The sequence below is a fragment of the Rhincodon typus genome, chromosome 25 (assembly GCF_021869965.1).
Source record: "Rhincodon typus isolate 14 chromosome 25, sRhiTyp1.1, whole genome shotgun sequence".
NCBI classification, from domain to species: Eukaryota; Metazoa; Chordata; class Chondrichthyes; order Orectolobiformes; family Rhincodontidae; genus Rhincodon; species Rhincodon typus.
Genome location: NC_063356.1, coordinates 37,697,294 through 37,710,730, shown reverse-complemented (window position 1 = coordinate 37,710,730; position 13,437 = coordinate 37,697,294). Strand labels below are relative to the sequence as shown.

Here is a 13,437-nt window from a genome sequence, read left to right as displayed (position 1 = left end):
TATCTCAGATTCTCTAGCATCTGCAGTTCCTACTATCTCTGTCACAAATCCTTGTTTGTAAACTAAAACTGACATTAATTTGTGACAGTTGATGTCTGTCGATAATTCTAATTTGGCTTCTACACCATAAATGTTTACATATAATCCCTGTTTTCTTCAAACTATTGGTGAGAAAATATTAGCATTCAAACCAGAATTGTTGGAATATGCTTCCTAAATCCCTCTGTCTTACACTATTTCCACTCACCTTCACCAGCGTTCAAAGACAAACCCTTTGGCCATGTTTTCAATCTTCTGTTTAACTTGCTTAACTTGCTGCCTGCACTTGGAGCCCTTTGGGACATAATGTCATTCCATTAAGTCAACACAGAGTGCCTTGGGGTAATGCTCTATTCTGAAATGTTTTAGCAGCTTACACTTGTCTCACACTTTCAAAGTAAAAATGAACATCACAAGGTGCTTCCGAGTTGGAAATAGAGAGCACGTTGATTCCTACCTCTATAAATCTTAAACAAAGTCACACTTTCTAATCTTCTATCTTTACGCAGGTAGGAAAATGCTATGTTTTAGAAAAACTGCAAACCAAGGCATTTGCTTATGTTTTAAATCGATGTGAAAATTTAAATCATGAGCAGAAACACAAAGATAAGATCTAATCGTTGCAACCAATCAGTGATTGCTAACAATAGTTACCTTATTGAGGTGAGGTTAAGGCCAGAAAATTGAAGGGTGAGTGGCGAAGATCATTTTCACACAGGCATTTATCCTAGCAGTCCTCTTAAAAACAAGCTCAGAATACTTATTCCGAAAAACCGAGCGCTCGTTTTTGTGAAATTAGGCCTTTGATAGCCATTATTCATTGCTGTCTCCATTTAATCTATGTGACCACCCTGAGCATTTTGTGCTTCAATCACTTTTTTTCTTGAACCACCTAGATGGTCAGAATAAATTTATTTGCTGTGCTCAGAATTATAAATCCCAGCATCTGTGTGAACTCACAGCTTTAGGCCAAAGCTTTCCCCAACACAAAATAATGATAGAGCAGGATCTTACTGGGCCCTTTACAACATGGTGAGACAATTTGGGACAAGAACTGAGCCCTTAAAATAGGAGTCATATCAAACTCAAAACATTAACTCTGTCTCTCTGTCCATAGATGTTGCCAGATCTGCTGCGTTTCTTCAGCATTCTCTGTTCTTGTTTCAGCTTCTAGTTATTTGATTTCTGTTTGCCGTGGTGAATGAAAGTAAATGTTTTAAATCCTTTTGAAGCCTTCCCTAAAAGGAAAGTTCCCATATTGAGCAATAGTAAGATGCTGGGCTATGGTGGGCATTAGGGAAATAGTTACAGCGACATAAAGGGTTATAAGATGCAATGTGACTCAGGACAAGGAAGCTGTGTGGCCTGACGCTTTCACTGTGATGGGTGTAGGAATGTGGATGTGCAAGAAAATGTCCGCTATACCAGCTCGGTGCCATGAGAGGTGTTGGTTTGCAGCTGCCATGCCACTACATGGATGGTAAGGACAAGACTGGATTGCCAATGCTTGACTGGGTGCCAGCCTGGCACTAACACCACTGTTACTGGGAGATGCCAAGATACCCCAGCAGTGGTGAGTAGCGAGTGGGAGAACTGAGCTCACATCAAAGGAAAGGAACACCATACGAGCATGGTAGGTTGGTTAATGAGGCAGGTTAGAGACAATCACACCAAAAAAGACTTGCTTGGTCTCATGGAGAGAAACTCTCTGTGAAGCTTGATAAAAATAGCACAGGCAAACTATTGGTAAGATTTAGCTCATAGTGTCTCAGGATGTTTGCTTCCCACTAGGCTTCAGGGCATAAGCATCGCCAACAGATATATACCTGGGATCTGCTTCATCATGGCACTCAGACCAAGTCCCAGTGTCCCACCATTCCTGTGCCTACTGACATAGTCCAACTCCGCCAATGTCTCAAATTTTACATTTCCAGCTTCGAATTCAAATTTTTCCATCACCTTCCCCTTCCCTATCTCTTTAAAGTCCTCCAGTTCATCGGATCTCCAAAGGTCATGCTGCCAACTCTGTCACTTACATAGAAACACAGAAAATAGGTGCAGGAGTAGGCCACTCAGCCCTTCGTGTCTGCACCACCATTCAATATGATCATGGCTGATCATGCAATCTCAGTATCCCATTCCTGCCCTCTCCCCATACCCCTTGATTCCTTTAGCTGCAAGAGTCACATCCAACTTCCTCTTGAATATATCTAATGAACTGGCCCCAAAAGCTTCCTATGGGAGAGAATTCCATAGGTTCACAATTCTCTGAGTGAAGAAATTCTTCCTCATCTTAGTCCTGAATGGCTTATCCCTTATACTTAAACTGTGATACCCTAGTTTTGGACTTCCCCAACATTGGGAACATTCTTCCTGCATCCAACCTGTCCAGTCCCATCAGGATTTTATGCGTTTCTGTGAAATCCCCTCATTCTTCTAAATTCCAGTGAGTACAAACCCAATCGATTCAGCCTTTCCTCATATGGCAGTCCTGGTATCCCGGGAATCAGTCTGGTGAACCTTCACTGGACTCCCTCAATAGCAAGAATGTCCTTCTTAAGACTAAAAATGAGACCAAAACTGCACACAATACTCAAGGTGTGGCCTCAACGTTGACAGCACTGCTATATAGTCTGGCAACACCACTGCATCCCTGAACCCTGTCCCTTCCACACCACCACCTCCCCCTTTTGGTAATTACTCCAATGCAAAACCAAGCACTACCTTTGAATTGCCAGAAAGATGTTGAGATGCCAGACACTGGATATGAACTGGGAGAGAGTAAGTCCTCAGAATATGTTCATCTACTTAATCTCAGTGAATTCTGGCTGCTCCCCTTAAAGATAGATACTCGCAGGGGAATCCTGAGCTGGGGAAGAATAAAGAGAGTGGGGATGGGGTCGAAAAGGCTGGGTCAATTGCAGGAGCATCGTGAGCCAAGTGGAACTACTACTGTTCCAAATTAAGTTAAAAAAAAGGACATACATTTACATCCGATTGATAGCAGCCTCCAACTAGATTGCATCTGGAAAATCCTGGTAGAGAGGTCAAGTATCTGAAAATCCCAGTTTCCATGAGCGCCGCTTCATCAAATGGTAGAATATCATCAACAATCTATCCTGGTCCATCCATGTGGACACTACTGTCAAGAAAGCACACAACGCCTCTACTTCCTCAAGAGGCAAAAGAAATTCAACGTGTCCATAATCACTCTTACCAATTTTCATAAGATGCACCATAGAAAGCATCCTATTCAGGTGCATCATAGCTTGATATGGCAATTGCTCTTCCCAAGACCACAAGAAACTGCAGAGAGCCATGAATGCAGCGCAGTCCATCACGAAAACCAGCCTTCTATCCATTGACTCCATCCATACTTCCCACTGCCTCAGGAAAGAAGCTGACATAACCAAAGACCCTTGTTTGAAAACGTGCACTAACAGATTTAAGAACAGCTTCTTCCCCGCTGTTATCAGACTGGTGATTGGATCTCTCAAATTAGAGTTGATCTTTCTCTGCACCATCTCTGAAGCTGTAACATTATATTCCGCATTCCGTTCTATAATCCTGATGTGCTTATATAAGGTATGATTTGTCTGCTTAACAAGCAAAACAACACTGTTCACTGTATCTCAGTACATGTGACAATAATAAATCAAATCATTTCAAATCCTTATTAGTCTCTATCAAGGGTCACATATATATCTCAGCCTCCATTCTGGTCTATCCTAACCTCAGAGCAGATGTTCTGCCTTGGAGTGCAGTCCATTGGTCCCTGACATTTAACCTTGCTACATCCAAACACACAGCAAGATCCAACTGTATTCACCCTGTATTAGAGTGAAGAAGCAAAAGGAAGATATTCCATGCATTATGCAGTTGGTCTAATTAAAACCAATATGAATCTAAGTCATCAGTGTAGTTATTTCAGAATCAACAATGGAGCCACATGTTCCTGGGAGATATTTATCTTTGAACTCACATTTTCTTCTGCTACAATAGCACAGAAGGACATAGAATAATTGCTCTGACTTCCAAATTTTGTTGCTTAAATAGACAAGCAATTTGTGATGATATTACATCCACTCCAATCTGGGAATTGCAGTTTCTAAGACTTCTGGATATTTTTAATCAACCAGTTCAGGAATGTTATTAGCCATCTCTGGAGCAAATGGGATTTAAACCCAGGCTTCCTAATCAAGAGATAGGGACACTGCCACTGCATCACAAGAGCCCCTTTCTGAGATTGCTATCTGAAACGATGGCTTTCAGGCAGCAAATTGCTCTACATGTGGAAAGCACAGTTAGATTATAGGATGTTGTAGAATTTGACATTCCACAAACATAAGAGTAAGTATTTTGGGGGCCAGAGGCTTTTCAGCAGTGTTGTAACTTAGTAAGTTGTTAGAAACCCAATTTCACCTCATTCAATACGATGTAACATTTCAAGGGCTTTACAGTGAGGCTTATAGCATAAACATGGATCTTCAATGTTTTATGATTAACTGCAGTCTGTGGTTATTTCATCAATTCGCTCTACAGAGAGAAGCAGAGTTACCTATAAGTTCTATTTTTAAAAGCATCTGCATGGATTGCAGGAGTTGTTGTCAGATTCAGATAAGTAATGACAGCAAAGACTGTTTACTGCATCATAACCATTGCAAAATCTGGGCCTTGTGTTATTGGGATGCAAGCAAGAAGTTCTTAACACTTCTTCAGACAGAGAGCCAACATGCCTATTGAAGTGCAAGGAAGTGTTAATTTTACACTACTTAAAGGTTAAATTCCATGCCCATCTAATTTCTCTTGTGTTCACTATGGTACGTTACTGTTTGTCAAGCTGTTTGCTCAGTGTTTCCTGCTGACAGTCAAAAATACACATGGTGGAATTTCAAACATGGTGAAATCTTTCATGATTCAGCAAAAAAACCTTTTGTTTTCCCTCACCATCAGCAGCCTTGCATTCATTAATACTTCAAAGACATGGCATAATTTCTGATTCGATTACCCCTTGAATCTAAACTCCATGGAGAGGCGGTTACCTCAGGACAGCTTAGAATATTGCTTTCTAGACAGCAAGCCAATATTAATCTATCTAACTGCATCACAAGAATAATTTGTATAACTATTCCACCTGTAATATAATAAACCATCTGAAATCCCTTCACTGGAGCATCGCATCTCAACATCAATGAAAATTGTAAGGCGATAATTTTATTACTTGAGACACGATGGAGCCACTTTGGCATGCTAGGATTTTACTCTTGGCTTCAAGTAGTTAGCTTAGGGGTTGACAGTTTTAAAATCTACAAGTAATGCTTTTTTTCACGGTTATCATTTGATCACAGAATACATGGTTGGCTGGGTCTGCACTGCACCAAGAAATCTCACAGCTCCTGTGTTCTGCTTAATTAGGCAATTGTTTCTCACCAGGTAAATTATAGAATAAATTACGTGTTACTTTTAAACAGGGATTTCCACATTGAAGATCCGTTCTCATTTATTGTCATGTTATGTGTAGTGATTGTAATGAGGTCAGCCAGGTGGACCTCATAGAATATGACTTCCCTGATTCAGGCCGTTAATCTGGTCCAATCAGGGAGCCCTGGCTGACAGCTATAAACAGGAGTGTCAGGGGTTCTTTTCACTCTGAGAGCTGACTCTGAGGGAATTGGATCAGTGTCAAGGACTCTTTTTGTATAAATAAAGAGCAAGTTGGTGACAGGATACTGGCCTCTGTAAAGTTCTTTTATTATGTTGCTGAGTTTCTCTTGTGCAGTAAGTGTTTTATTTACAAGCCAATACTCATACACAAAGGAAAAGCACAGATCCACAAATAACAGGGAATTGGAAAAATACTGTGAATGCTGAAAATCTAAACAGAAATGCACAGCCGATTTGTAGCATTTTAAGACAGAAAGAGGGCTGGATTGAGCTGAGGTACTAGAACACCAACCTCAGCCTCAATTCCCTCTAAGAAGAGGCCGTGGTGGAATGTTGGTCTTTGAGGTCATTTGAGAAACAGCCTCTAAAGCTCCCATCCAATTAAGGATGGTGGGTAGACCAAGAAAGCAGCAGGTCCAATAGGAAAGCCCACAGAGAAGTTCAGCAAGTTACCCCATTGGGAGAGGTAAACACTTGAGGATGGAGGTACCCTCTGAAAAATTAGAAATCTATAGCGTTTCCAAATACTCTGGAAATATCCTTTCGCAGCACAGCAGGACCTTAGTGGCAGCGACAGAACACGAGGAGAAATTCTCTCCCATTAGCAGAAACACAGCTGAATTGGAGACGAAGAACTCCTCGCTATTGCACTGCATCCAGCCTCATAGCAGAATCAAGGGTCGAGCAGATCAATACACTCCTCATAGAAACATAGACGCTTACAGCACACGAGATGCCCTTCAGCCCATTGAGTCTGTACTATCAAGGTTACACTAGCCCCACATTCCAGCATTTGGCCCATAGTCTTGAATGTTATGACGTTACTTTATGTAATAAGATAATACCTCAGTCAAGAAATGCATTGATGAACAAAAGGCTACATACTAGGAAGTAATAAAAGATTTGATTCCTAATCCACAGTAAAAACCATTGTCAAGCAGAATAAATTATAAAAGGTGTATCCAGCAACAAGTGGAAATAATTGCCACATTTATCAGTGCATAGAACTGTGAGTATGCTAATTCGAAAGAAGAACTTGTCATGGGTAGAATTATTGTTGGAGTCTTAAGTGAAGTATTGTCTGACCATTTGCAATTAGTGGATGATTTAGCCTTAACAGAATATTTCAAGTAATTAGTCAAAAAGAGGTCAGAAAGCAGAGTCGATCATTGCCAGAAATCTTCCAGACGATAATGTCAACCTTCCTTGAAGATCTCAGTGGAGTCTTATGACTCACAGATGAGATCCTGACCCATGGATCCATCCAGACACAGCATGTGAGTATGCAACATGTAGTGATGCCTGTGGGAGGCAGGGCTTACACTCAGCTCCAAACACAAATTCTCACAGCAAACTGTTTCTTGAGCATGTTGTGGATTCATCTCATGTTAGAGTTGATCCACAAAAGACAAGAGCCCTGTGGCAGTTTCCAGATCCTCAGATTCGGACTGCGTTCCAGAGATTCATGGGGTACTTTAAAACAAGATGGGAAGTTCCTGCCTAAACTTGCTGTTATCAATGGGTCACTACAGCAGCTGTTGTGATAAACCAAGGCATAATACTGGGAGGAAGCACAACAGAGTTCTTTCAAACAACGTCAAAGAGATGGCGAACTTGCCTGATATTTTAGCTCACTGTGAGCCAACACTCCCTGCAGTCTATTCTTCCAATGCACCTTCAATATTACTGGAAGGCTTATAAAATCATGAATAGTAGGTGTCTTTTCCCTAGGATGGGGGATTTCAAGACTAGGGGGCATATTTTTCAGGTGAGAGGAGTGAGATTTTAAAAAAACATGAGGGGTAATTTTTTTTAACAAAAGGTGGTTTGCATCTGGGATGAAATTTCTGAGGAAGTGGTGGATGCAGGGCACAGTTATAATGTTTAAAAGACACTTATGTAAGTGTATGAATAGGAAAGGTTTGGAGGGATATGGGCCAGGAGCAGGCAGGTGAGACTAGTTTAGTTTGGGATTGCATTCAGTAGGGACTGGTTGGACCGAAGGGTCTGTTTCCATGCTGTATGACTCAATGACAAATGGATGAAGGTGTAGATCAATTCATAATATATCATGTTCACTGACAGAGCTTGAACAGAAATACAAGACGAAGCATTAGCTGCTACATGAGCTTGTAAAACATGTTTGGATTATGTTCTCGGTCTTATCCTTAAGATAGAAACAGAATACAAACTCTTCAATTCTAAAGAGTTAGCAAAAATATCACTGCAAGTTCAAGAATTCAGACTGAATAAAAATAGGGATGCACAAATGCAGAGTGTGCTTAGGTCCATCAGTTTCTCTCATTTCATTGCAGCTACCAACGTAGCATCACTGGTACCACAGCGGCACTGCCTCCCACATAGTCTGCTGGGGTTCACACTTAAAACTGACCTTTCATCATAACAAGGAGAATTGGAGAATAACTAGTCTCAATTGGTGCAAGGACGCAACTGGAGAAAAGGGCCTTTTGAATTGAGGCACCTCTTGAGTTCAGCCCCACTTCAGGCCCCAGTTGGGTCTGCTGGCATTATTCACTGTAGACACCTTGCTTGGGCAGGTTCAACAGCCAGGTCAGACTTCCGCCCTAAACTGTAGCCAATTACCATCAACAAGTCCGACCTTGTACGACTGAAACTGCTGATAACCTGCTCAGCATGAACAGGTTTCTATAAGTGTTTATGCAAAGGAATCACTCGATTATGAAGAAGACAAGTGAATGAAGCAGTTTAACTAAGCTTGAAGAAATCATCGGGTACATACCTCGTATACATAGTTGTGATTGTGAACATACATGCTTCCCATTTTTGACCAGCAGAAGTGTGTCTATGAGTGTAATTCCAGCAGAGTGGGGCGTTAACTCTGTATTATGACATACTGATTAACACAAAGCAGGTTCCTAACCATGCAATACAAGAAGACCAACCCTCCTGAAAGGTTCTGAGCATTTAATAGCAAGTATTAAACCTGTCTTTGTGAAACTGAACTTTTGCCACCTGGCCAATTGAGTTTCCTGACCCGCCTTCTAAAACATCTGGTGAGGAATGTAAAATTCTGCCCTATATCTATGATTCCCCTTCATTCAATCTGAAAATAATAGGGTGCAATGGAACAGATATGCGCTAGTCTCTATATCATAGAATCATAGAATCAAAGAACCCTACAGTGTGGAAACGGGCCCTTCGGCCCAACTAGTCCAGACCAACCCTCACAACATCCCACCCAGACCCAGCCCTATAACTCACCTAATCTACCATCCCTGGACACTATGGGCAATTTAGCATGGCCAATCCACCCAACCTGCTCATCTTCGGACTGTGGGAGGAAACCGGAGCACCCGATGGAAACCCATGCAGACACAGGGAGAATCTGCAAACTCCACACAGACAGTTGCCCAAGGGTAGAATTGAACCCAGGTCCCTGGTGCTGTGAGGCAGCAGTGCTAACAACTATATACAAACAACCTTCTACATAAACAACAACACAGTCAAACGGACCATAGATGTTTCCTTCTTCGAGGGGTGCATGATGATGACCTGATTTCTGAGCCAGTCATCTGACTATTCTTCTGGCAAGCAGAGCCTGGAAGACTACAAGGAAGACTCAAAATAAAATCTCCTCTAAACATGTTGAGAATCTGCAAATATTGTATTAGAGACTGGATGTATTATAATGGATAGAAAAAGAGCCATGGAGGGAGATGTAGTATGAGGGTTAAGTCTGAACAATGTGATATGCTAATGAAGCAATATCTACATCACCGAAAGAAGTGATGGAACATCACATGACCTTGTTCTCTCTTGTAGCCTCGTGGCAAGATGAAGCCACAGTAAGATGTTTCTTAAATAAAATTATTGTTTTCCTTATCTCAACAGACCTTTCAAAATGAGGCCAAAACTATCAACGTAACGAGGCTTGTGACTTTGTGATAAGAGAGACCACTCCCATTTCCAAAGAAAGTTTGCGATCTTCTCAATTAAAGAAAAATGTGATGAGGGTGGGGACACGGTCATGTCTAGATGACAGCTATTTCAACCAAACTGCTTGGAGACCCAATACTACTCTCGGCTACTAGTAAAAGAGTGTGTAACTGAAGTCTTTACATTGATTTCTTTCACAGAAACTTTAAAGCTTTTGTGTATGTATATTATAAAATATGAGTTATAGCTTTGAGCTGAAGGCAAATTGGTTAAAAAAAAATAGTAGATTAAATTTCTGCTAATTCTCAATGTTTTCAACTATTTTATTGACTCTGAGAGGAAGGCCACATTATGTGTTTAATAAAAATGGTTCCTTTATATGCTTTTTTTGTATAATTACCTGAAATGCTGCCTTCTTGTTATTCCTATCTTGCTAACAAGTAAAAACAATTTTTTTTTAATACCTTCATGATCTGTGAACATTTTCACAAGGTCAGTATTTATTGCCCATTCCTAATTGCCCTCCACGAGCTGCCATTTTGGACTGCAGTCTGTTTGGTGCAGGTGCAGCTCCAGAGCTGTTACGCAGGAAGTTCCAAGACTTTGATACAGAAAAAGTGAAGAAACAGCGGACTAATTTCACATCAGGATCTTATATGACTTGCAGGAGGTGGTGTTCCTAAAGTGGCTGTTTCTCTTGCTTTTCTTAAAGGTAGAGGCTTCGAAGGTGCTGTCAAAGGGGCTTTGGTGAGTTGCTGCAGTGCATCTTGGGTGGCAAACGTTGCTGCCACTGTTCACTAGTGGTGGATGTTTAAGTTGGTAGATGGGCCACCGATCAAGTGTGCTGAATTATCTTGGATAACACCAAGATTCAGTCTGCACTCAGTTGGAGAATATTCTATCATACTGTGCTTTGTAGATAGTGGACAGACTTTGAGGAGTCAAGACAGGGGATACCACAGAACCGCCAACTTCCAAATCTGTAGCCACACTGCTTATGTGACTGGTGTCTACGTGACTGGTACAGTTAAGTGTTTGGTCAGTGATGACTCCCACATTATTAATTGTGGGTGAGTCAGCTACAACAATTCCACTGAGTGTCAAGGGGAGTTGGTTTGATTCTGGTTTGTTGGAACTGGCCTTTTCTTTAGCACTTGTGTGTGGCATGAATTGATTTGCCATTTAACAGTCCAAGCTTGAATGCTGTTTGGGTTTGGCTGCATGGGTGACATCCCTTTCTGTAGATTTGTGAATGAACTGAACCCTGCAAGCCTCAGTGTACATCCTGACTTCGACCCATTTGATGTAGGGAAAGTCATTAATGGAGGAGTTGAAGATGGTTGGGCCTAGAATAGTACTCTGGGAAACTGTTGCAGGGATGTCCTGGGATTGAGATGATTGGGTTTAATGACTACAATTATCTTTGTTTCTGTCATATGCATCACTAGCCAGTGAAGAGTTTTCTGCCTGAGCTCAATGCGGTTTATTCAGTACCACATCCCTTCATAATCTTGCAGGCATTGAAGACATTTTGCATGGTCGACACTTTGCCTTGTCTTGCTGAATAAACGTGCTGTGATTTCATGTCTGTATACTATACACTAAAGTACTGTTATCCGCAATGAAGTGGTATTATTTTAATGCAAATCATTGCAGGGGAATAGGCAGCATGATTTTTCACTTGGACAAGCATAGCGCGCACACACACACTATTTAAACAATATCTGGGCAACATCACAAATCACCAGAACAACAGCTTAATATTACATCTATTTAATCTCATGATTATCATACATAGGACTTCCATTGTTGAGCACCTTATCACATCTCCCATGGTTTTCATACAAATACCCCAAGTACTGTATCCAGACCATATCACACAAAAACAGCTGTTGTGGCATAATGCAATGTTTGTCTCTTTATAAAACCCATTTGCTTAGTCCCCATTGATGACTTTTCCCGTTTTGTGCTTTATTTTTGTGGTTCAAATTATCCTAAATGAGAACTTAAATATCTTAAAATTGTTTTATTCTTTTCTTTTTGGTTTTAGTGTTAGCCATAATTAAGTAGTTCATTCTTCTACCTCGAAGTCAGAATGCTCAAACCCTCCTCCAGAGCTTAAGCACAAAACCTTAGCTGCCACTCCAGCTAATGTGTGTATTACTATCATTGTGTAAATACTAGGTAGATCATACAGCATCTACAGAGACAAGAACAGAGTTAATGACTGGAGTTAATGGTAATCCTGCAAGACCATAATACGGCACTCCGACATAACTAAAAACCCATCAGGTACCTACCTGGTTGATGTTGGGAAGCTATGGCTTCTGCTCCCGAGTGCAGCCGGTCACCAGAACTCAACTTCTTTTCAGTACCAGTAGTGCCACTAGTGGTCATTGGCAGTACTGCAATAGGTGCAAAGTGTGGAGCACATTGAAACATAGACATGGAGAGATTGAAACATAGAGATGGAAACATAGGTGGAACACATTGAAACATAGAGACTGTGATGCAACTGATCAGGCAGGCCTTGACAAGGGGGAAATAAGTTCAGTTTGAAGTGAAGAGAAGTCCTTACACAGGACTGGCCAGAGACAGTGCTTCGCTATTGGACACACAAATCCAATTGGAGGAGTTCCAATCCCATGCCACTGGCAGGCCATTAAGAGCTCTATCTGGCAGCCCGCCCATATATTCCGTCAACCACCAAGCCCACAACTGATAGAATGTCACAATTGGCCTCACTTGCCCTAGAGTTGCGAAGGTATTTTTGAATGTAACCAGAGGAGTTGGGAAGATGATTGGCACTCCACTCAAGGTGTTCTTGCCTCATCATATGTGCAATCTCCCAGCCTATTCCCAGTCACATGCCACACATATGGCAAAGGACAATTTTCTGAACGCCCAATACAATTTGCATGTGGCCACCTAAAGATGAACATATTATGTTCCACCAGAACAAAAGCAGGGACTGAGCTCAACACATTTGTGAGCTCCATCTGCTACAAATCCACCAGTAAATTGGCAGCACTGCACAAAAGAACCAAAATTTCACTGTTAAGTCAGTCAGATACACATTGGAAAGTGGCCTACATCTCCATGGCCCATCAACTTCAGTAGAGAAGGGTACAGAATTGTAAAAGAAGTCATTCTGAATCAAATGTTCAAGAAAACAACTGAAGCTCCCATTGAATATCCTCCATGGTTAAAACTGCAGTTTATAATCGTCAACCTTATTGGATTAATTAAACAGTGAGATTAATGATTATTGCAATGTAATTTATAGATAATTATGAATGTGGAAACAATAATTATCTACTATTGTATGAAGCTTGGTGTTGATTCCATTATTCAGCCCACAACAATATTGAAACCGGTTCTAGCCAATAATAAAAATTACAGAATGTAATAAATAGACATTAAATCCCAGAACATCTGAAAATCATTAAGGTCTGATTAATGCTTCTGTTATAAGCTCATAAGTCAGAATGTAAGAACATTAACATTTTGCTTTCTTTGAGATGCTGTGTATTTTCAACTTTCTTTTCATCCCATAAGGATCAATGTCCTTTTCCATTTAAGACTTAATTTTTGAGGCTTGATGGAATTTTGTTTTTACGTACTTAGATCAAAACCAACCAGCTTTAAGAAGTTAAAATCAGCCGATTGCAAGGCATCAGTATTTTGTATCAGAGACAGTAGGAACTGCAGATGCTGGAAAATCCGAGACAACAAGGTGCAGGGCTGGATGAACACAGCAGGCCAAGCAGCATCATAGGAGCAGAGAGGTTGACGTTTCGGGCCTAGACCCTTCAA

General features: G+C 41.0%; 1 protein-coding gene across 1 annotated transcript in view; it reads right to left on the bottom strand.

The window, feature by feature from the left end:
- The window catches only part of LOC125486044 (E3 ubiquitin-protein ligase TRIM33-like), a 47,994-nt gene extending 35,976 nt beyond the window's left edge, over positions 1–12,018 (bottom strand). The window contains exons 1-2 of the mRNA XM_048611843.1: positions 11,922–12,018; positions 4,022–4,086 (exon numbers count right to left, since the gene is read on the bottom strand). Of these exons, the coding sequence (XP_048467800.1) occupies positions 4,022–4,086; positions 11,922–12,018 (162 nt within the window). The remainder of the gene's footprint in view (positions 1–4,021; positions 4,087–11,921) is intronic.
- Positions 12,019–13,437: the final 1,419 nt, after the last annotated feature.